This window comes from Narcine bancroftii, chromosome 7 (genome assembly GCF_036971445.1).
Source record: "Narcine bancroftii isolate sNarBan1 chromosome 7, sNarBan1.hap1, whole genome shotgun sequence".
In the NCBI taxonomy this organism is placed as follows: Eukaryota; Metazoa; Chordata; class Chondrichthyes; order Torpediniformes; family Narcinidae; genus Narcine; species Narcine bancroftii.
The window spans coordinates 2,329,278-2,354,076 of record NC_091475.1 but is presented as its reverse complement, the minus strand read 5'-3'; the positions used below and the strand labels follow the sequence as shown (position 1 = coordinate 2,354,076).

The window sequence follows — 24,799 nt, the reverse complement described above, 5'->3', positions numbered from 1 at the left end:
CATAAGAATCCCAATTAATTTGTTGAATGCCAAAATCCGTCAGTTTACAAAAAATGTACAGGAAAAAAGCTGGTATCTTCAACAATGCAGCAATTGTGGAGTGAGGCTTTTACACAGAACCTTGCTCAGTCATCCGACCCACTCGGGCTACATTTTAGTGAGGCTTGCCTGTCGATGTGGTCCGCACGAAGTCATGTCGGGATCGTTCACGTTGAAGGGAACAATTGCTGAGAATTTGAGCTGCGGAATAAGTTCCACAGATTATGTTGCTGACGGTCTCTTCTGTATTAGATTGGGTGTCATCTGAAGTTTGAGGAAGCGTTTATCAGCGGTGCCATCTGTGTCCCGTCCCCCCACCCCCCCCCCCCCTACTCCTCCTTGCGCTTCAACTCCAAACATGGTAACCTTTTCTCTGCAACTTCGCTCTGTTGCCAAGACAAATTCGCTCTCTCCTCGCCCACACGCTGCTTTGTCTTTGGCCGCTCGATCAGTTGGCGAACTTGAAGCCCCCGAGTGTGGCTTTTGAGGAACAATGTTGAGGGCCAATTCAAGTTTCCTGCAGACGATTTTGTTCGACGGCTTCGACTGCCAGGTTCTGCAGAATGGAAGTGAAGGGGCCATTTTCCACTTAGCCAATGTCATTTTCACACTGGGCTACATGAGCGGCAGCGGGTTTTGCGGACTCGTTTATATTTTCAGCCTTTTGGCCATTGGCTTTTTCATCCAGTCTCTGTGGGGCTGGGTCGATGCCTGCGGGCTGGACCTCTTCCTGTGGAGCCTGTTCCTTTCTCTGATCTGCTTGCTTCAACTCGCCCACGTTGGCTACCGGCTCCGGAAAGTCACTTTCGAGGAGGACTTCACGAGTCTTTATAAAAACATGTTCCGGCCGTTGGAGGTGCCTCTTCATGTCTACAAGGAGATCGTGAGTTGCTGCGACGCCGAGGTGATGAGTCTAGCCGGCGACCAGAACTATGCGGTGGAGGGGAAAACGGCGATCGACCGCCTGTCGCTGCTGCTCTCGGGCAGGTAGGAGGGCGGCAGACGTGCTCCCACTTTTGCTTCCTCGCTGCTTTCATTGACTTCGTGCAACTGCGCAAAGGTGGTTCTTTGCTAAATTCCCTCGTTCAACTCTTGCTCTGTATTGTGAAGGTTGAAACGATGCAACGGGGGGGGGGGGGGGGCAAAGTAAAACGAGAACCAGGAATTTCCAGATAGGTCAAATTCAGTAGGTGAGACAACATCATCAGGGCAAAGGGGTGAAGTGAAAGAACACACAAATGCTGGAGAAACTCAGCAGGTCAAACAGTGCCTCGATGTAGCAAAGGTGAAGAGACATCACCCACGTTTCGGGCTGGAGCCCTTCATCAAGGTGTGGCGGAACATAAGGGATGTCCGAACAAAAGGGGGAAGAGGGTGGGAGATGATAGATGGAGGTGGGGGGGTGAAGGGATCTAATCTAGGTGAAAGAGAAAAGAAGTAGGAACTGGAATAACGAGTTAAGGGGGGGGGGGGGGGGAACCGGTGAACTCAATGTTCATGCCCTGGGGTTGCAGGGTGCCTAGACTAAATATGAGGTGTTGTTCCTCCCATCTGCGGATGGTCAGGGTGGGGTAGTGTGAAAGGCCATGGATAGACAGGCGAGTTTGAGAGTGTGACTCACCTACCACCTCACCAGCCTCTGCATCCAACAAATTATCCACCAGAATTTCTGGTACTTACTACAGGACCCCTCCACCAGACACATTTTTCCTTCTCCACACCCCATTCTTCCCTAGGGGCTGCTCCCTCCGCACCCATCGTGCCCCCGGCACCTTCCACTGTGGTCGTAGGAGGTGTAATACCTGCATCCACACCTCCTCCCTTACCATGGTCCGAGGTCCCAAACAGAGCTTTCAGATGAAGCAACCCGTCGCCTGTCCCTCCAAATAACTCATTTACTGCATCCGGTGCACCCTCTGTGGCCTTCTCAACACCAGAGAGACCAATCGCAGATTAAGAGATCACTTCGCCCAGCATCTCCTTCGTCGCCAACCATTTCAATTCTGAGTCACACTCTCAAGCTCACACGTCTGTCCGTGGCTTTTCACACGACCCCACCCTGACCACCTGCAGATTGGAGAAGCAACCCCTCATTTTTCATCTGGGCACCCTCCAACCCCAGGGCATGAACACTGAGTTCATTCCAATCCACTAATACACTTGCTTTTCCCACTCTCCCCTTTTAACTAGTTATTCTAGTTCCTTCTTCCTTTCTCCACCTAGCCTAGACTCTTCACCCACTTCCTCCCGTGTGTGTCACCCCGCATCTATCATCTCCCACCCTTACCACCGCCCCTCCCCCTTTTGTTCAGACATCTCTCATATTCCCCCACACCTTGATGAAGGGCTCAAGCCCAAAATGTTGGTGATGTATCTTCACTGTTGCTACATAAAGGCACTGTTTGATCTGTTGAGTTTCTCCAGCATTTGAGTGTCTTTTCACATCATCAGGAAAGATCATCATCAGAAAGACTCACAGTCTTGTAGTAATGTCCAGTCAACATTTTGGGTCTGGACCCTTTATCAAGACTACAGGGAATGGGGGCGTGTGTGTGCGTGCACCCTTCGCCCCAGGCAGACCAAGGACCTCACTATCCAGCTCACCAGTCTCCACAGCAGACACAAGTTACGTCAGCGTGCAGGAAGCAGCATCAATGCAGTGGTGACTGAACCAGATAGTTGAGGGAGGCTCCCAAACAGCACTGAAGTTCTTGGGTATGTTGCAGCCTTCTAGAATCAGTACCAAGTTTTCCAACTTTGGGAAACTTGTTACCTCTGCCTGTATCAGAACTGGGTTAGTTCTGCTGTAAGACAGTCATTGTGATACTGGCTGAGTTATTCTCTCTCTATTAGTGTACCCCTATGTGCTTGACACATCCCATAATCTTGCTATTATCAACAAGGAAAAACCCAACATCCAACCCCAACCAACCAATTCTCCCCTGCAGCCGCTGCAACCGTGTCTGCCTGTCCCGCATCGGACTGGTCAGCCACCAACGAGCCTGCAGCTGACGTGGACTTTTACCCCCTCCATAAATCTTCGTCCGCGAAGCCAAGCCAAAGAAAAGATCAACAATAATACAGAGAACTGTAATAAACCTATAATTTACTTCATTCCCTATATGAACGAGCCTCTATTATGTCCATATCCATTCCTCCCACCACCTTCGCTGCAATTTAAAATCACTTCTATTCCACAGTTCTGACAAAGGGGCTCCGATCTAAAACATTAACTCTTCCCACAGATGCTGTCTGACTGGCTGGGTGTTAGAACTGTTTCAGATTTACAGCATTTGCAGTCTTTCTTTTATTTTGTTTACAATACAGTGCTGCATCCAAATTACACTGTTAGATTCCGTTTTATTGTCACAGTACAGACATGTCATCACATACAACCCTGAGATTCTTTTTACTGCGGTTGAGGCAGAATCACCACTTACTGGTAGTGCAAAACAAACAATAAAGTGAAAAAGTGTCCTTACGCAAGTCCCTGAATGAGTTTATCGTTGAGGAGTCTGATGATGGAGGGGTAGCAGCTGTTTGTGTCTCAGAAACATTAGATTCAAGATTTATTTTATTGTCATTTAATAAAAAATGTCATATTACACAAAATTGCCTTTCCTCTGCTGTAAAGCATAAGATTGCTCATCAGCAAAAATTGCCTGAAGCACCTCTTACAGTCAGAGTATGAGAAGCAAAAGAGAATTCCTCCCCCAATACGCCATTCAGTGCAAGTCTTCCGCCCAGTAATGTGGTTGGTTATCCACTTTTACACAAACGAGTCAGTATTATTTCAATCAAGGTGTGTTCTGACCCATAATTTGAAAGGCAAGTCCCCAATCAACTATTTACCCTTTCACTATTCAATTTTTTTTATAACTCTGATACTGTTTCTACCAACTATTATCTCTACCTCTTCTCCTGCCTTTTCATCTCTCTGTGATCCATAGTCCCAGCTGAACTTTGCCTTTGTTTGGATCTTTGTCTCCTCTGGATGTTGAAAGACTGGCTGTGTTCTTCCAGCATTTTCGTGTCTTTTTACTACATTCACAGCATCTGCAGACTTTTGTGTTTTCCCCACCCGAACTAAGCCTGTCCTATTGGTGCATAATGCTTTCAACTGATGGCAAATAATCTGGTACAAAACTGCTGTGTAAATGCCTCACAAAGCTGCCTTCATGAACCTTTTAAGGCATTGCACAATTTCTAGTCTACGTTATTAAAGTTGGGGAATGGATGGAAAAGTTTTGTGCCCTTTTTTACAAACACCAATAATCATTCTAGGGAAACTCATTTGATTATGTTACCCGTCTTCAGCCATGCAAAAGATCATTTTAAATAGATGCCAACAAGCTCAACCCAGTTACCGAGCCCACCATATATTACAGGTCACTTTTGCTGCAATTCTCGATTTTTCCATACAGGGTACAGATATAATTTATAGTCAAATAGGATCTTGCTCCAATCAACTACTTTTGCAGCTATTTTGGTTCCTCAAACAATTTTGCTCTATCTATTAATGCAACAAAGGTTGAATATTCATTAACTAAATGATCATAATTTTTTTTTTCTGAGAATGCTGTGCTTGTACAAAAATGTATCAGTAATTCTGATTCAGATGGACCAACATCATCATTTCCCCAGACCTGATTAGCGTATTATCATCTGCTAACCTAAATTAGTGATTCCTTTCAAAAATACATTTTGAAAAGCAGGAGCAAAGGAACTGATTTTGGATCATATTTCAAAGGTGACCTAGAAAAGTAATGGAACATGGATCAAGTTTTAAAATAGCTTAGAAAAGCAAGAATCACGATGTAAACCTAAATGGTTTTGTATTGCGATTTCTTACTTTTTGTTTAATACTTGAGAAACCAAACTGAAACCAATGTTGAAAAGTCCTACTTTAGAAATATAGATCGATTTTGGTTGAGCTAAGGAGATACAATACTTGTGTACTATCTGCATATTCTGCTTGAAATGGAGAGACGATTTGAAAAACAACTTCCAAATAAACTTACTTTCATTAAAATACATATTTTCTGAAGACAACCATTAACATCTTGTGTTTTATAGGGTTCGTGTTTCTCATGATCAACAGTTTCTGCACTATATCTTTCCCTATCAGTTCCTTGACTCACCAGAATGGGAATCCCTGCGGCCAAATGAAGAAGGCAGTTTTCAAGTAATACAAATTTCTTCATTTAAAAAAATCTTGTTTGATGCTTAACGTGAATCACGAACATATTAACCAAAGTTTTGGACAAATCTATATATTTTAATAGACATGAATTTTATACTAGCAGTTTTCATTATGTGTAGACATAGGAGTATATAATGGAAAAATAAACAGTGCCAAATAATCTCTTCGAAGTTGATTTTCCCAACAGGAAAAACATTCTCTTGTGCTCCTGTTCTCATAGAAACCTAAAGCAGACTACCAGAGGAACTCAGTGGGTCAAGTAGCTCCATAGTCAGCATCTACAGTCACTTTGTGTCTTAATAGTCATACAGTCAGAGTCATAGAGCACAATATCAAGGCCCTTCAGCCCAACTTCATGCATATCAAGCTCCTACCTGAGCGAGTTCCATTCGACTGTACTTGGCCCATTTCCCTTTGAACCATTCCAATCCATTGTAATTGTATCTGCATTTTCCACTTCCTCTGGTAGCTCATTTCATGTACCCATATCAAAAAGTTGCCCCTCAGGTTCCTTTTAAATGTCTCTCCATTCACCTTGTAACACTGCCTTTTAGTTTTAGACTCCTCTGCAAGATGAAAAAGACTGCAACCATTTATCTTGTGATTTTATATAAAGGTCACCCCTCAGCCTCCTATTCTTCAGGGAAGAGATGCTGCAGCTTATCCTGCATCTCCTTGTAAATCAAGCCCTTAAGTTTCGTAACATCATTGTGGGTCCTTTTTGTGCCCTTTCCAGTTACTTACAATCTTCCTATAGCAAGACAATACTGAACTGTACACAATACTGCACACAATCTGGTTGCACCAAGATTTTGTACAGTTGCACCATGATGTACCAATTCAATTCCCATGTTGGTGAAGGCAATCAGGTTGGCCGTGTTGCCACTTTCAGGCTGCTCTATTCGACAACACTCATCAGGCTGCCATTTACTATGCCAGTCTTGGCTTGTTTTAACTTAGCAAAATGCAACACCACACTCCTCTGATTTAAATTTCATCAACAATTTTTGACCCTCTTTCCCAGTTGATTTTGATCCTACCTGTATTATAATCTTGGATAACCTTCACCACAGTTCACCTCACCACTAATTTTTGGTGTCACTTGCGAACTTACTAACCATGCCAACTACATTCTCATTCAAATTATTAATATAGATGAATAACAGGAATGATCCCTGCAGCACACTGCTGTTCATGGTCCTGCACTACCTGTCTTCCATTCCTGGTGGTCACCCAACGACCTAACTGAACCTTTGATGTGATCACCATCATGAACCTCCGGCTCGTAAGATTCTCTGAAAGCTCCTCTGTCACTCCAGTTGATTCATGCAGTCTGGGAGGAGATGCAGTTTCCTTAAAACATAATCATTAGGGACATTTGCTTCCTTAAATGGAATTATTCTGGACACTAGACTGGTCCCTGATCTTCACATCCAACACTGCTCCTTTGAATAATCCAAGAGAAATAAAAAAAACTCTACCATGCCAAACCTTGTTGCTGCACACCCTTCTCGTCAACGACCACATTTTGCCTTCAACAGCAGCACATTGAACCTCAACACAGGCTTTCTCAAAGTGTCCATTTGAAAATGGCTAATCAGTAGATCTTCCCTTCCTTATATTTGCTGCTAGGCCTCACAGTAACCAAATGATTGATTTTCTAGATATCGTTAGGCAAAACTCCATAGATGAATGAATTTGTGAAAATAATGCAACAGTAAATAGAATATATAACTTGTCCACAGACCATGATCCTGAAAATTTGTATTTGGTGATACCAGGAATTTGTACTGTATATATTTTAGTAATTCTGATGCGACAATTAAGTATTTCAATGTTATTGGACTGTATTATTGTTGATTTCAAAGTATTTCTATTTTTCAGGTGACACTGACAGCAGAAACAGACTGTTGCTATGTAACATGGAAGAGAAGGAAGTTATATCTGCTGTTGGCCAAACATCACTACATTGCACGCCTATTCACTGTTTTGCTAGGAAATGACATCGCAGATAAACTTTACTCACTTATTGACAAGCTCTACTGCAGGGGTGGAGTCCGTTATGACATCCGTCTACCAAGTCTTTACCATGTATTAGCGCCATCTGTGGAATCTGAGAAAGAGAAGATCGCAGAAAATCCCCATCATTTTCCTCAGAGCCCATTTAATCCTCAAGAATCTCCCTTAAAAAAATCGTCTTTGGATCACAGTGAACTTATTGGTGAGGATTCAACCAGCCTAGTTCTGGAAGACTTTGCAGATATGACTGGATCATTTATGGAATATACCAGTGAAAAAGAGTACATGAAATAATGATCCAGTAAATCTGATAAAACCTTGTGTCTGTCCATTCATGTGTAAGTACACTGCTGCTTCAAAGCTTACCACTACATCTAAAAAAACTAACCTGGCAACTGATTCTGCTGGACCACAATAATGTGGTAAGTGGAAAAACTATCCTTGATCAGTTGGGGTGTTCTGATGCTTGTACACGTACAGTATTAATTTGGAATTGTTTCCTTTTAATCCTCTGAATTGAAACTTGCTCTTATATTGGCTAGTTTTGTCTACCAAATGCAGATACATTTAAAATAAATTAATAAGCAATGTAATCCAAGGGATTATTAAATGGTCACATTAATTTATTACAACTTCTGACTGCAATGGAAGTCTGATGAAGAAACTTCAACCTGAAACATTAACTGTTCTCTCTCCACAGATTCTATTTTATTTCAGATTTTCAACATCTGCCATACTTTAATTTTCAGTTGACAACGAGGTTCTTTTCTCATTTTAGGAAGACGTTCACTTCAACAGGATAGTCATCTAATATCTCCGTAAATATATTAAAAAGTTTTAACCAGATACAGAATTTCTATTCTATTGCAGTATTTGAAGTAAATTCAGTGTTTCTGCTCTGATGCCAGGATAAGTGCCAATACTTTCAGGTATTCCATCAGTGGTATAGGTCAAAACCGGCAATGGCATTTTCTGTTTGGTTTTTGCCGGCTTTGGCTGCCCCATGATGTTGTGGTGGACTTCCCAGGAAATCTAATTGCCCAGCACATCTTCTCCAAGCTCTCAGGCTGGGAAATGCACCCAGTGAGCTTTAAATCGTGCTCCCCATTCAAATCAATGGAAGACATTAGCTCCCGGAAGAAGTGTAAATGGTTGTTTTTATTATTTGTTTGTTTTGGAAATTTAATTCATTTTAGTGTGTGGAGATGTTTTTTCAGACTTCTAAAAAATTTTTTTTCTTGCATGTCCCTACGATGAAATTGCCCCAATCGCACTTATAACTATGAGAGCCTGGGAGTGAGTGTAAGGTGCAGAGACCTATTGGCTATCAGCGAGTTCAGATGGCTGTTTGTGCCAAGGCAGCCTCAAAGCCAAACGTGGAGAATTGAGCTCCCGCAGTGGTCATGCTGAAAAATGTGAACAGCACAGGGACTGGGGGGGGACGCTGATTTTGGGGGAATAGAAGATGTCTTCCATTATTAAACTATGTTTAAATTGGCCCTCCATAAATACATACACATTGATGTTAAATATTTATCTTTGGTATATAATGCATTTGCTTTTAATCAAGAACAGGCTAGATTGCTGTTTTGTACATTTTCACAGCTTTACCACTTTGAAATGTTGGAAACAAAATCTAGTCGGCATCAGTTCATAAAACATACGGATCAGTGTACCAACGATGAACTGTTTGCCAATCACATAATTTCGTTACTTTTTATGGAAAATTCAGGATGCCGTATCTTGCAGTTTTGCTCCTGAACACAGCAGTGGAGCATTCATATATTAAAATAGTCATTATTCTATGTCCAAGTACAACACGAGTATTGGCAGATAGGTTTGCAATGCTCATTTTTATTTCCCATTAATTTCACCTGCTAAGAAAATGTTTTCAAGAGACAAAGTGTGGCTTTATGTTCGACTTACAGCACATACATCCCTATAACCTCCACCAGGTAGGACAAATGAACCACAATGTGGGGAAGACATAATCACTTATCATTGTTATCAGGTACTAAGAACTTTGCTGAATCATGATCTAAGGACTGCAGCTCCACAAAGATTACTGTCTTTGGACATTTAGGAATTGGCCATAAATGCAGCTTTATAACCAATGCTCTCCAACAGTAAATTAAAAGGTGGCAGTAATGGTTCCTGCACTGCATGATAGGAGAATTATTGTGTAGACTCCATGATTACACAGGAATTTGGGCTCAGTAATATGACTCAAGTTTATCTGCAAGCTTCTGCTATATGAAGTCCTGAGACAAAAGCAGTCAGAATATAATGCTTGTAAGATGAGCTCAGGATAGTTTTTGAATTAATCCAGGTGACGTTTCAACAAATACAGTAAAGGTTTGTCACAAGTCCTTATCAATAAATTTAAAATTCTAATACATCAAAGGACCAAATTTCCCCTGGCCTAGCTCTGCCACCATAAACATACTAGTGGGATTTTCTTCTACATTTTCTTTGTGTATCTTTACCTGATATACTTTCTAGGATCAATAAAAAAATCAATTTTAAGTGTGTTCTGGTGACAGTAATTGCCATCTGTAAGATGGGGAACAGGGGTGCTTCACCTTAGATTGTCATGCTTTAATCCAAAGGAAAAACATCTCCTTCATAGTTCTGCAAACTCCTTTCAAGTATTCCACATTTCTGTGGAATGTTATAGTTCCTGCTTTTTTAATTCACAAGGCTGGGTAATCATATTTCATTCCTCTGCCAAATTATATTCAATTATCTGTAATATGAATAAATTTTGTCCCAGAGCATAGAAATTTACTTTAGTCTTAGGACAATACTGATAGTTTTGTGTGTGAACATGACCAAAAATACAGATTCAATGAAGAAAATGCCAATTTCATTATTGAATTTCTATGCTTTGATTCACATCTTCTGCAGACATGGCACCTTTTTCTGTTCAATGAAGCTTTGTCTGTACATCTATCTTAGTGGTCAAAAGTCAGAATAAACAAATAGTAATGTATCTTCTCAATGTATCTGTCTTGGGGGGGTCTGGGTAAATATGGTATGGGGGCTTAAGAGTATTGAAAAGACTCAGAAGTGGAAATTCGTAAATTTGGCCTTGTGACAGTGGCACCACCTTTTGTGTCTAGTTTCAGAATGCTTTTAAGGTAAAGCAGTACTTAAATGCAATTTAATCTTTTTTTGAAAAATTACCTGCATTCTCAATTTGTCTAGGATGGCAACTGAAAAGACAATAAACCACCCAATATTGGATGGAATGGCTCAAGTGACCAAAGATTCTATCATAATGTTGCCATCATTGGATATAATTATAGAGCTTTGTATCCTACTGTTGAAACTGAATGAAACTTTCCTATAAAACTGTTGCAGTTATATATTTTTTAATCTATCTTTCATATATAGACACAACATACTGCATTATCTGTAATTGGACAATATTCTTTTTAGGTAAAGGTCTTTATGAATGTTTGGTAAATGTGATAATGTTGAATTGCAATTCTTCAGTGCTGGGAAACAAAATTTCAGTTATCTGTAGCAATATGGATTAGTGCAATGTAAATGACATATTAAACTAATTTAACTGAAGACAAGTGCAGATGAACACCCCATACTGCAACAAGGTGACTTTTCCATTTTCTTACACATCTGAAATTATTCAAATGTGACTGGCACATGAATGCTAACCAGTATTGTCTTTAATTGTAGTCTCTTGCTGTTAATTTAGTTACATGGTAGAATGGATTTATTCCTCATTTTGATTGCATAGAAACTGTCAGATGGATACTTGCATCTTGGAATCGTGGGTTTGTGGAACAAGATTAAGTAGTCTTGACCGTTACTTTTTATAAAAAATTTACAATGATGAGAGATGATCTCATTGGAACCTGCAAAGTTGGTGAGGTTTCAACATACTAAGATGCTTAGAACCAGGAATTACATTTTTAAAATAAGGACTGACAAGAAGTAATGACTTCACCCATAGAAAAATTAATATTTTATCCAGGAAGGTTGTGAACATATAGTTGTCATGTTTATTCAAAAAACTGATACATTTTTTAGATACAAGGTAATCGATGGATATAAAGTCATTTTGGAAAGTGGTACTGATCTGACAAAAATGGAAGAGCAGGCTCAAAGGGCTGAATAACCCTCCCTTCTTGTATTGTCATTTTACAATCTTTGTTTAGTAAGTTTTCTATTTCTAGTTACATCATATTAATGATAAAGAGCAATTCAATTCTACTTGAAGATTAAGTGGATGATTCATCCACTTGTAGGAAATTCTAGATTCGTTTTTAAAAGTAATCCAGAAATTGGTTAAGTAAATTCTATTCATCTGATTGTCCAATTCCATGTTTACTATAGTCAAGCTGCTCTTCGTAGCAAGGGCTACATGGTTAACTGTTATAATACTGTATACATTTTTAGATACTCATGAATATTAAAATTCTTCTTGGTTTCCTGATGTCCTACTAATTTATCACATTTTAATTAGATTGTTCATAAAGGACATACTGGGATTAATTTATTGGCTCTGTTTTTATACAATGCACTGAAATTGTGGACTGAATAAAAATTAGGGAGTAAGCATCCCAACAACTTCATTTAGCTGGTTTTCAGTTTCTATTAGCTAGACCAACTTTAGGCAATCCTAAAAGCAGCAAATTCCTGCAATACAAAGGATGGACACTAAATCTGAACTTAGAAAGTTTGTAGTTTAGCTTGGGGGTGCAATTGGTGGACATGATGGAAGGCTAAATATAGCTGTTTAGGCTTTCATGTCATTTGAAGTTCTCCAAATTTACTGATATTTTACATGTAGATCATAGTATAAACAAAAACTGTATGAGCTTCTTGGACCCCCTAGCTGCAATAAATACCAATACATCAAGTAAACTTTCATTTTGAACCCCTACAGTGAGATTTAAAGACGCAGTTGCTTTCTAATCTAAAAATTCAATTCATTTTTTGTGCCAAACATAAATACATTTTTGTTTGGAAGTGTTCTTACATGGCTCTGCTCACTGTTTCTCCTACATTCCAGTTTGGCCTCCTTGTACTTCCTGTGCATCACAACTGGAACGGTACTAATTCTGCAGGAATGGCAGCTGCTTCAACATAAACAAAGATGGGTGTTATCTATTCAGGAATTAATATAAAAAATATCTGTAAGAGAGAAAGATTATTTATAATATTAATACTGTAATGAACTTTATCAAGTACCTAGCATCTATAGTAATCAATGGAAAGTAGTATGCTGTTCAAGTTGAAACAAACTCACCACTCAAACTCATACATGCATTAATCTGGACATCCACCAATGAAAAAAGTGGACAATAATCAGTAATGTTATGGTCACCCTTAAAAAAATACCCAATCTGTTATTTCAAAAATAGCATGCCGATTTCATTTAAAATAAGTTTGAATTCTTTATTTATCGATACTGTTAATTTCACATTAAAATGTAAGGACTATGAAAATGTATTAAATTTAAAAGAAACTTAACTACTGTTGGCAAAATGTAAAATACCTTGTCTTGGTCTTATTTCTATTGTGTTTTTTCCCCTGCAGGTATAAACAATTCTTGGAGCAGTGCTCGCAAGAAGTATGCTCCATTGGCTCCTACTCAAACCCCAGAACTCTGAACACTATTTTGCGATGAATATCAGGATTTTAAAAGTTCACTTATTGTCATGCATCTGCAATCCAAAATAAATACTGGATTGTATTATTTCAGAAACTTGCATCTGATTCATCATCTGCAGCAGGTCAGTGAGGTCACTGGGATTAATAGAACGAGGATAATAAAACTGAATAAAATGTTATTCATTTTTCATTTATTCAACATGTTGTATAAAATTAATTTTTTAAACAAGCAAACGGATAGAATCCCCTTGTACAATCTACTTTGATGGTGCCAATATTCAATTTTAGATTGAAAGTTTATTAGTCAGAAAGTACAAGTTAAAGTAATCTTGACACTGTACATATTACAAAGAACAAGTGTAAAATTAAGGGTCACAAAACAGTAATAAACCACAATGTGAACAATATTTTGAATGGTTTTTTTTAAAAATCATTATCCAGGGCCAAAATTCATAGATATTAAAATACAATCAAAGCAACTCCAAAAGAAATCTCTATCAAATTTGGTAATCTAGTGCAATTCTCCAATGAAGTGCATTGTGATGTTTTGCTTTGTATCTTTATGCAAATATTGCCAATGTACATTTCCTGACAACATTACATATTAAATTGTTCACATTTGTAATGAAAACTTTATAAACTTGTCAAACTATCTTTGCACTTTATCCCAGACATGGTGCTACAGCATTACTTGCAGGCGGGTGTAATGACTGCAAGACAAATTTAGTTGTAACTTGCTATTGCAAAATGCATACAAATTATACTATGGACAGAATTTATAATTTTAATTTGGGTAGATCTTATTTCTGAACCTCTGCTCCAATTATTTCTTGCTCTCCAATTGTACTTCACTTGAATTAAAACCAAAACATCAGGTTTATATAATATTGACTATTATAAAACAGGCCAAATTAACATGTAGAGTTCTATGTACTTTTTCCTGATATGTACCCAAAATTTGTTAAAGGCAGGCTACAAGAATTTCTTCATTCAAAAATAATGTTTACATTGCATAAAAAAAGTAAAGAAATCTGCATATCTCTGCCAAACTGCAGCCATGTTGAACTTTACTCTTCCGTCTTATATTTGTAGTAGGAACTTGAGTGAAATTGTGCTTCAAGTACATTTCAAAGAAAGCCAATTCTGAGTTACCATATCTGCTCTTTGATTTGGAAACTTCTAAGAGCCATAATTAGCTTCATCAAAAGCTTTCCTGGCACGTTTCAATTCTTCATTCATTGTCAGTAGATCTTTCACTCTTGCAAACTTCCTGGGATCTTTACGAATGAGAAAGACAATATCTTCTACTTGAACTCGGCCCTGACGTCCTATTGACATGGCCTTGTGTGTCTATGTAAGAAAAAAAATTTCAAGTAATCGTTTTGTTTAAAATATCACAAAACAATACACTGCTGTACAATGACCATCTATTTGGACACATCTCCATCAAATGATATACAGCCCAAAGATAGAAGAACCTGTAATTCATGAAGGCAATAATAGAAATTTGATGTATCTAATTTGAAGTTTATGGTAAATTAACAATTTTTGACTCAATTTTTTTGAATATTGACACTGTAAACCTAGAAATGAAGAACAAAAAAAAAATCCCATTGCTTAGTTTAATAAAACTGGGTAGATACGAAATCCACATTGATTGCATTAGTTCACCGAAAAAGAGTAGAGACTCTTTTAGGGTCATGTCTAACTGTGTCACCGAACCCAATATCAATTTCACTCCTGGAGATGCATGTCAATCAGGTTGGCTGGTCAATTCACACAGCTCTGGTGTGTTGCAAATCTCCCCCATTTAGCAGCAATTATAGGTGTCTCAAGTTTTCCATTGGGGGCTATATTTATCTCAATATTAATAAAATCAGTTAGGAGCTACCTGGACACTAAATAGACTTCGATGACCCCAATATCAAAAAATCATTGGTTGGTTCTTATATAAACCTTCAAATGTGGTTTGGAGTCTTCATTATGCAGGAAACAGATATCATGAACTCATTGTGCAGGACACAGTCACCAGTGCAGCTCAATTATTAAAGCATCCTTGCAAATAGAGAAGATTCTTGAAAGCATTAAGAATTCTGGGGATTCAGGATATCAAATATAATACAATATAAATATCTATACTCTGTCACCAGATTTGAAATAATTGGCAAAAGAAGAACCAGGCAAGCAAAATTTATTTTATGAAATTAATTGTTATGATCTTCTGTCGTGCACTGTCTGAAAGACAATACAAAAATAACTCTAAAGAGTGAATTGGTCATAGGACTAATCAGAGGGTGCTGCCAAAAAGCTGCAAATCAATTAAGGGCTCAGGCCCAAAACATCAGTTATATATCTCTACCTCCTATAGATACACTGCGAGACCTACTGAGTTCCTCCAGCATTTCAGTGTTCCCCTTACCTTTTTGTTCAGAGGCTTGCTGGCATTTTTCCATACCTTGATGAAGGGCTCAAGCCCAAAATATCAGTTCTGTACCTTCATCTTTGCTGTTTATGGCCAATTTCGTCATTTAAGAAAGAGTTGGATAAGTATATGGATGGGAGGGGGGGTGGAGGGATATGGGCAGAGTGCTGGTAAGTGGGATTAGAGAAGGGTACTTGGACCAGTGCGGACTAGAAGGGCCAATTAGGCCTGTTTCCGTGTTGTAATTGTCCTATGGTATAAAGGACACTGTTTGACCTGCTGAGTTTCTCCAGCTGTGTGTTTTTACTTCAACCATGGTGTCTGCAGACTCTCGGTTTTATTTCTTTCAGTGCTTTTACTAAGGTCTGAATAGTCTTTTTCAAATCTGTGTCCCTATATCCATTGGCAATTTTGACTCACTAATCATACATCTGTTTTGACAGCACAAAAGGACTGCCTGGACTATTGCAAGTCAATTTTTTGCATTAGGATGACTGTGAATATTTATTTTATAATCCTATGGTTTTATTATCTCTTTTAATTTAATTAATTTACTCTAAATTTTTTGTTTACAAGTACATGTTTGGCTGCACATGTACAATGTGTATGACAATAAACTCATCATTATCATCATCTGACAAGGTTTCTTATGGCAGGCTCATCCAGAAAATCATGAGGCATGGGATCCATAGAAACTTGTGGCTTCGGATTTGGTTAGTCTGCAGAAGATGGAGGATGGTAGCATTTGGACTGTATTCTGACTGAAGATCAGTGACCAGAGGTGTTCCGCAGGGATACATTCTTGGACTGTGATCTTTATAAATGACAGATAAGGGAGTGGAGGGGTGGATTAGCAAGTCTGCAGATGACACAAAGGTTGGAGGTGTTGTGGATAGTGTAGAGGATTGTCGTAGATTATCCCAGGATGTAGACAGGAAGGAGAACAGCAAGAGAAGGTTAGATTACAAACAGAAAACTTGTAGATAATGTTTGGGGGTGGATAGGCAGGTGTTAGAGAAGAGAGATGATAGAAAAATAACATAATAGAGTTGTTTGTGAAGATAAGAGCAAACAGAGAATAAGTAGTGGGAAATCTGAAATGCATATACTTTAATGCTAGGAGCATTTTAAGGAAGGTGGATGAGGGTGTGAAGAGACACTTGGCAGTATGACATGGTAGCGATTAGTGAAACATGGTTGCAGGAGGGATGAGATTGGTAGCTAAATATTCCTGGATTTCATTGCTTTAGGTGTGATAGAATTTGAGGGGCAAGAGGAGGTGGGGTTGCATTGCTTGTCAGGGAAAATATTGTAGCAGTGCTTAGGCAGGATAGATTAGAGGGCTCATCCAGGGAGGCTGTATGGGTGGAATTGAGGAATGGGAAAGGGGCAGTCACACTTAGAGGTGACCATCTAATGGGGAGCAAGAACTAGAAGAGCAAATTTGTAGGGAGATAGCAGATATTTGTAATAAGCACAGGGTAGTGATAGTGGGAGATTTTAATTTTTCAAATATAGATTGGGAAACCCATTCTGTGAAAGGGCTGGATGGATTAGAATTTGTAAAATGTGTGCAGGATAGTTTTTTTAGAGCAATATGTAGAGGTACCAACTAGAGAAGGGGCAGTATTGGATCTACTGTGGGGAATGAGATAGGTCAGGTAAAGGAGGTATGTGTTGGGGAGCACTTTGGATCCACTGATCATTAGCTTCAATGTAATAATGGAAAGGAATAGGTCAGGACCTAAGATTGCGGTTTTTGAGTGGGGGAAAAGCTAGATTTGAGGAGACGAGAAAAGATTTACGAGGAGCAGATTGGGACAATTTGTTTTATGGGAAGGATGCAGTAGAGAAATGGAGGTCTTTTCAAGGTGTTTTTTTTGTAATTCTTTATTTATCGCACTATGAAGCACATCAACCAAAATATTTACAGATGTATCTCATTAAATATGCACAGTGACATTTTCTCTCTTTTCTCCCCCATCCCTCCCTCTCCCCTAAAGGTGAGATTTTGAGGGTACAAAATCTTTATATTCCTGTCAGGGATAAAAAGCAGAGTGAAAAGTTTGAGAGCCATGGTTTTCAAGGGATATTGGAAACTTGGTTCGTAAAAAGAGGGAGACCTACAATAAATATAAGAAACAAGGAAAAATGGAGATGTGTGGAGAATACATCGAATATAAAAAGAATCTTAAGAAATAAGAAAGCTAAAAGAAGGTGCGAGGTGGCTTTAGCAAACAGGGTGAAAATAAATCCGAAAGGTTTCTATAAATATGTTAACAGCAAAAGAAGAGCGAGGGATAAAATTTGTCCATTAGAAAAGCAGAGCGGACAACTGTGTGAGGAGTCAAATGAGATCAGGGAGATTTTGAACAAGTTTTTTCTTCGGTATTCACTAAGAATAAGGATATTGAATTGTGCGGGGTAAAGAAAGCAGAGGGTAATGATGGAAAAATGTAGTGATTAAGAAAGAGGAAGTACTGGAGATTTTGAAGCATATAAAGGTGGATAAGTCTCTAGGACCCGACGGGATTTTCCCCAGGGCTTTGAGAGAAGTTCTTGAGGAAATGGCAGAAACTCTGACAGTGATTTTCCAAATGTCATTAGAGATGGGTAGAGTGCCAGAGAATTGGCTTATTGCTAATGCGATTCCTTTGTTTAAAAAGGGTTCTAGGAGCAAGCCTAGCAATTATAGGCCTGCAGGTTTGACGTTTATGGTAGGTAAGTTAATGGAAAGCGTTCTTAGAGATAATATACAAAAGTATCTGGAGACAGGGTCTGATCATGAATACTCAACATGGGTTTGTGTGTGGAAGGTCATGTTGGATCAATCTTGTTGAATTTTTTGAAGAGGTGACTAGGAATGTAGATGAAGGGAAAGCAGTGGATGCTGTCTATTTGGACTTCAGTAAGGCCTTCGGTAAGGTTCCGCATGGAAGGTTAGTTAAAAAGGTTCAGGCGCTAGGTATTAACTTTGAGATAGTCAAATAGATTCAACAGGGGCTGGAAGGTAGATGCCAGAGAGTTGTAGTGGATAACTGCTTGTCAGGCTGGAAGACAATAACAAGTGGTTTGCCTCAGGATTCTGTTTTGGGACCCTTGCTATTTGTCATTTACATTAATGATCTGGATGATGGTGTGGTAAATATGCAGATGATATTAAAATAGATGGAATTGTGGATAATGAAGAAGATTTTCAAAGATTCCAAAAAGATTTGAACTGCTTAGAAGAGTGAGCTGAAAGGTGGCAGATGGAGTTTAATGCTGAGAAGTGTAAAGAGCTTCATTTTGGAAGGAATAATCAAAACAGGACATACATAGTAAATGGGAGGGCATTGAGGAATGCAGTGGAGCAGAAAGATCTAGGAATAACGGTGTATCATTCCCTGAAGGTAGAACCTCTTGTGGATAGGGTGGAGAAGGCTTTTAGTATGCTGGCCTTTATAAATCAAAGCATAGAATACAGGAGTTGGGAAGTGATGTTGAGACTATTGAATGCATTGGTGAGGCCAAATTTGGAATACTGTGTGCAGTTCTGGTCCTTGAATTATAGGAAGGATGTTAACAAGGTAAAGAGAGTGCAGAGAAGATTTATGAGCATGTTACCTGGGTTTCAGAATCTAGATTACAAAGAAAGATTGAGCAGATTAGGTCTTTATTCCTTGGAGCATAGAAGGTTGAGGGAAGATTTGCTAGAGGTATTTAAGATTATGAGGGGGATAGAAAGGAAATGGATAGGCTTTTTTCTCTTGAGGGTAGGAGAGATTGAAACATGAGGTCAAGAGTTAAGAATTATGGGGCAAAGGTTTAGAACCAACATGAGGGGAAACTGATTTACTCAGAGAGTGGTGGCTGTATCTGCTCAAACTACAGGGGAATCACCATTGCAGGCAAAATCTTCACTAGGATTCTCCTTAATAGACTAATACCTAGTGTCGCCGAAAATGTCCTCCCAGAATCACAGTGTGGCTTTCGCGCAAACAGAGGAACTACTGACATGGTCTTTGCCCTCAGACGGCTCCAAGAAAAATGCAGAGAACAAAACAAATGACTCTACATCACCTTTGTTGACCTCACCAAAGCCTTCGACACCATGAGCAGGAAAGGGCTTTGGCAAATACTAGAGTGCCTCGGATGCCCCCCCAAGTCCCTCAACATGGTTATCCAACTGCACGAAAACCAACAAGATCGGGTCAGATACAGCAATGTGCTCTCCGAACCCTTCTCCATTGACAACGGCGTGAAGCAAGGCTGCGTCCTCACACCAACCCTCTTTACTATCTTCTTCAGCATGATGCTGAAACAAGCCATGAAAGACCACAACAATGAAGACGCTGTTTACATCCTGTACCGCACGGATGGCAGTCTCTTCAATCTGAGGCACCTGCAAGCTCACACCAAGACACAAGAGCAACTTGTCCGTGAACTACTCTTTGCAGAAGATGCCACTTTAGTTGCCCATTCAGAGCCAGCTCTCCAGCGCATGACGTCCTGTTTTGCGGAAACTGCCAAAATGTTTGGCCTGGAAATCAGCCTGAAGAAAACTGAGGTCCTCCATCAGCCAGCTCCCCACCATGACCACCAGCCCCCCCCACATCTCCATCGGGCACACTGAACTCAAAAAGGTCAACCAGTTTACCTACCTCGGCTGCACCATTTCATCTGATGCAAGGATCGACAACGAGATAGACAATAGACTCGCCAAGGCAAATAGCGCCTTTGGAAGACTACACAAAAGAGTCTGGAAAAACAACCACCTGAAGAAACACACAAAGATCAGCGTGTACAGAGCCGTTGTCATACCCACGCTCCTGTTTGGCTCCAAAACATGGGTCCTCTACCGGCATCACTTACAGCTCCTAGAATGCTTCCATCAGCGTTGTCTCCGCTCCATCCTCAACATTCATTGGAGTGACTTCATCACCAACATCGAAGTACTCGAGCTGGCAGAGTCCGCAATCATCGAATCCACGCTGCTGAAGACCCAACTGCGCTGGGTGGGTCATGTCTCCAGAATGTAGGACCATCGCCTTCCCAAGATCATGTTATATGGCGAGCTCTCCACTAGCCACCGAGACAGAGGTGCACCAAAGAAGAGGTACAAGGACTGCTTAAAGAAATCTCTTGGTGCCTGCCACATTGACCACCGCCAGTGGGCTGATATCGCCTCCAACCATGCATCTTGGCGCCTCACAGTTTGGCGGGCAGCAACCTCCTTTGAAGAAGACCGCAGAGCCCACCTCACTGACAAAAGACAAAGGAGGAAAAACCCAACACCCAACCCCAACCAACCAATTTTCCCTTGCAACCGTGTCTGACAGTCCCGCATCGGACTTGTCAGTCACCAACAAGCCTGCAGCAGACGTGGACATACCCCTCCAAAAATCTTCGTCCGCAAAGCCAAGCCAAAGAAAGAAGGTGGCTGTTTGGAATGAACTTCCAGGAGAAGTAGTGGTGGCAGGTGGTTTATGGTGTGTTAGTCTTCATTAGTCGGTGCTTTGAGTTCAAGAGCCACAAAGTAATGTTGCAGTTCTACAAAACTCTGTTTAGACCATTCTTAGAGTATTCTGTTCCATCCTGGTCACCTCACAAGAGGAATGATGTGGAATCATTGGAAAAGGTGCAAAAGAGATTTACCAGGAAGCTGCTTAGATTGAAGACTATGGCTTGTGAGGAAAGATTGAGCAAGCTAGAGCTTTTCTCTTTGAAGAAATAGAAGATGAGAGGTGACTTAATAGAGGTTTGTAAAATAAAGAGAGGTCAGCCAACATCTTTTTCTCAGGGCGGGCAGCAATGACCACACAAGAGGGCAACTTTTAAGGTGAGTGGAGGAAAATTTAGGGGACGTGCCAAGAGTAGATTCCCCCCCACCCCCCCCACCCCCCCCACCACAGAGAGTGGTGGGTACGTAGAGTGCACTGCTGAGGGTAGTGGTTGAGGCCTTTGCACAACAGGAACATTTAAAAAGACTAGATAGGCATACGGATGCAAGAATAAAATTAAAAATCAGGGGTTACAGACTGTGAGGAATGGAAAGGTTAGATTGATAATGAAATAAATTTATATGGATTGGCACATTCTGGGCTGAGGGGCCTGTACTCTGCTATGTTCTAACAATTTAAATTAAACAATGAATGGCTTTTATGGACTTAATTATGAAATGTTGTAACAAATGCTTTGAAAAAGACTTTCTAGCAGCATATTCTCACATTTAAACTTTACTTGACACTTGTGTATAATTATTTCCAGATGACAATTTGTGTAATTTATCTCACCATTTCAGTGATAAATTCTATGACGAGATCTTCCAGGATGTCCACTGATTCAGTATAAGGATTCTGGTCATCGCCAAAACCATACATCATACATCTCACTGTTTAGAAAGAACAGGCAATTCAAAATGTTCAACTGTTATAATTTAATAAGCTTTCATTATCAACTGTAAGTGCCTAAAACTAACCTTTGCTTGGAAATGTGATCAATTGTAATCTGTACTAAAGTTACATTAATGCAATTAATCTATCTTCAGTAGATTAATCCACTAAAAATTAAGGAGTATTCAATAATTATTGGCAGAAAGGAGGAGCTGCAACCATGATTCTGTTGAAATCCACGTCACATTTTAAATGTTTGTAACAAGCACTTGATGTACTGACACAACTCCAAATGACAAGTTGGGAAGTGGGTTTAGACTTGATGCCTCTTTTTTGCCTGACATGAATGTAGTCAGTCCAAGGGCCTGTTCCAAACATTTTTCTTCACAGCAAAGTAAAGACACAATGAAAACATAAAAGGAAACATGCAATATAAATTTTTATTCAGACTGTTTTCTCAAACATTCCATTGGGTGTCGTAATAACAGAGTTTGCAATAAACAAAATTATAGGAAAATTTTGTTAAGATTTTGCATGATTGTCACTGCCTTTCCTTGGGAAAATAAAAAGATCACAACTACTGATCATTCAAAACACATCTCTCAAAATCAATAATAAATAAAAATGTAACTATGAGGAATCAGTTGGTGAATTAGTGAAAATGGAATAACGTGGAGTTGAATTTTAACTGTATTCAATGTGTTTAATTTTACATATATTATTGGCCTAGAAATGGATTATTGATTTCCATTACTTCAGACCGTGGTTTTTGCCCCCCTAAACTAACATTCCACCTTAAGCAATCCCTACACGATAAGTGATTGCTTAAAGTGGAATGTGAATTTAGGGAGGAAGTTTGAAAACCACTGCTTTAGCAGAATTGACTTACATTCCTTAGAAAATAATCTTTTTCTCCTTCCTTGTCCACCCTCTGCACCACTTCCACTTTCTTCCACATCTTCATCAAACTATAATGCAAAAAAAAACCTCAGATTACACTTTCCCTTGGCTCTTGCAACCATATAAGTATGGAGACATTGCTAAAGTACTTTATGAAATAATTGTTTTGCATTTCCTAGAGCTGCAACTATGAGAGGTCATATAGATTACTCACCAAAATATAGCTGAAAATCAAGATATGGATTTGCAAACATTTACGAGAAACATTTTTTGGGTCAAGTTCATCCAATGCTGCACATTTATAGCACCACACTACTATAGCACACTTTTTCATCCCCAGTAGTTCAAGATCCATTAAATATGGATCTATACAGAGCAGCAAGGAGAAACTCCTCCAACTATCCAGGAGTTTCCTAGTCCACACTTTGCCACACAAATCCTAACATATACCATAACTGAAGATGCTGGGATCTTGAGCAAACGATGAGAAGTTGGAGGGACTCAGCAGATCAAGCAGCATCCATGGATAGAAATGGTTGGGAACCCTTTAATCAATAATTCAGGCACATTAAAAAAAAGACTGTGACCATCAAATCCATTCCCTATATTTCAAAAACAGATAGCTGTTTTGGACTGCACGTTACCTGACTATAAACTCGATGCAGATTCCAACCTTCACAGCAAAGAATGACCCAAATGTCTTGTTCATAAAAAAACCAGGACAAATCCATTCAACTAACCACCACCAATCAAAATACTCTCAAAATAATGGAAGATGTCATTGCAGTGCTCACAAGTCATTTTAAACTGAAAAGTAGTGAATCTCTAGAACTCTCTATCCTCAGATGATGCAGTCCAGATCATTACAAATATTTAAGCTAGAGATAGATAAATATTTGAAAGATCATGAAACAGAGGTCTATGAAGAAATGGCAGAAAATAGGAGAAATAGAGATCAGCTATGATTATATTGAATGGCAGAGAATGCTGAAAGGAGTCTGGTGGCCTACTCCTACCTCTATTTTCTTACATCCTTGTGTGACTGCATCCAACAGTTCACAGAGATAACTATATCATCCAGAGGAAAACCTTCTTCTTGAATGATACCCCATCCACCAGTCTAAACTTTCATTCTCAACACCAGCACTCAGTGGTTTCATTTACCACACGCACAATAGTTACTTTAGTGGTTCTCAACCTTTTTCTTTCCACACACATACCATGTTAAGTAATCCCTATGCCATTAGTGCTCTGTGATGAGTAAGGGTTTGCTTAAGGGGGTATGTGAGTGGGAAGGGAAGGTCGAGAATCACTGCTCTAGACCCAATTGTTACTGAAATATTTTGCTTGAGAAAAATTGTCATTGGCCCATTTCCTTTGGAGTGATGAAACTGTGCATATTACGAGTCAATGAGGGACGATTAAAACAGTGGGTTTCAAACTTTTTATTTCCATCCACATCCCACCTTAAGCAATCCTTTAATCACAGAACACCTATGGCATAGGTGGTAAGTGAGTGGAAAGAAAAAGGTTGAGAACCACTGAGTTACTTGCCTAGTGGACTGCAATAGTATGCTGGAGAAAGTGGCTGCCTTACAGTAGCCAAAAGTTAAAAAGTATTTCATGCATGTTACATTGTAAATCAGTGGTTTTCAAACTGTTCCCCCCCCCCCCCCCCACCTAACTCACCTATGCCATAGATGCTCTGTGATTAGTAAGGGATGGCTTAAGGTGGGAGGTGAGTGGGAAGAGAAAGTTGAGAATCACTGGTCCAGACCCCATTGTTATTGAAATATTTTGCTTGAGAAACATAATCATTGACTTTGGAGATTCACATAAAATTATCTGAGGGGAACCAGAAACAGGTACTGTTTGTGGTGGGTGGGTGGGGTGGGGGGGGTAGAGGGGGGGGCACGTCGACAACACTTTCCCCTGTTGGAGCCGCCCTTGCTGTCTCTGGGCACTGCAGCGGCCGCCGCCTCCATCACAGCGCTCTCTGAACGGCCCCTGACTCACCGCCGGCTCCTCGTCCTCATCGGCCATCTTCCTCGGGGACGGGTCTCGCTCCATCGACAAATACGTCACTCACCCGCGCGTCAGCCCGAGCGCCGCGATCTCCTCGGTGACCGTGGCGTCAGGTCACGTGAGGGCCCCCCCCCGGCAGGTGGGGGGGGAGGGCGCGTCAGGCAGCCAATCACAGTT

The 24,799-nt window shown here is 39.9% G+C and overlaps 2 protein-coding genes across 4 annotated transcripts; one reads left to right on the top strand and one right to left on the bottom strand.

Moving 5' to 3' along the window:
• The first annotated feature begins 366 nt into the window (after window positions 1–366).
• LOC138738388 (popeye domain-containing 2-like) lies at window positions 367–13,308 on the top strand. Of its 2 annotated transcripts, none has more exons than XM_069888470.1 (4): window positions 367–1,026; window positions 5,116–5,224; window positions 7,127–7,599; window positions 12,827–12,915. In XM_069888470.1, exons 1-3 carry the CDS (start codon window positions 533–535, stop codon window positions 7,553–7,555), a joined length of 1,032 nt encoding a protein of 343 aa, XP_069744571.1. In that variant the 5' UTR covers window positions 367–532; the 3' UTR covers window positions 7,556–7,599; window positions 12,827–12,915. The 2 variants fall into 2 exon arrangements, with proteins under 2 accessions (XP_069744571.1, XP_069744572.1); XM_069888471.1 differs by having other exon boundaries at window positions 368–1,026; window positions 7,127–7,463; window positions 12,827–13,308.
• Window positions 12,143–24,764, bottom strand: LOC138738389 (transcription initiation factor TFIID subunit 13). Of its 2 annotated transcripts, none has more exons than XM_069888474.1 (5): window positions 24,614–24,764; window positions 22,587–22,665; window positions 21,599–21,696; window positions 14,054–14,251; window positions 12,143–12,366 (listed from the first exon to the last, which is right to left on the bottom strand). In XM_069888474.1, exons 1-4 carry the CDS (start codon window positions 24,665–24,667, stop codon window positions 14,081–14,083), a joined length of 402 nt encoding a protein of 133 aa, XP_069744575.1. In that variant the 5' UTR covers window positions 24,668–24,764; the 3' UTR covers window positions 12,143–12,366; window positions 14,054–14,080. The 2 variants fall into 2 exon arrangements, with proteins under 2 accessions (XP_069744575.1, XP_069744574.1); XM_069888473.1 differs by having other exon boundaries at window positions 12,143–12,363.
• Between the last annotated feature and the right edge of the window lie 35 nt (window positions 24,765–24,799).

Excerpts from the sequence above, each read along its gene's own strand:
- LOC138738389 (XM_069888474.1), bottom strand. The coding sequence starts at position 24,667 with ATGGAGCGAGACCCGTCCCCGAGGAAGATGGCCGATGAGGACGAGGAG. Across the intron at positions 21,697-22,586 it reads AAGATTATTTTCTAAGGAAT|TGAGATGTATGATGTATGGT; the intron begins GTAAGTCAATTC and ends CTTTCTAAACAG. Across the intron at positions 14,252-21,598 it reads TAGAATTTATCACTGAAATG|ACACACAAGGCCATGTCAAT; the intron begins GTGAGATAAATT and ends TTTCTTACATAG.
- LOC138738388 (XM_069888470.1), top strand. The coding sequence starts at position 533 with ATGTTGAGGGCCAATTCAAGTTTCCTGCAGACGATTTTGTTCGACGGC. Across the intron at positions 1,027-5,115 it reads TCGCTGCTGCTCTCGGGCAG|GGTTCGTGTTTCTCATGATC; the intron begins GTAGGAGGGCGG and ends TGTGTTTTATAG. Across the intron at positions 5,225-7,126 it reads ATGAAGAAGGCAGTTTTCAA|GTGACACTGACAGCAGAAAC; the intron begins GTAATACAAATT and ends TCTATTTTTCAG.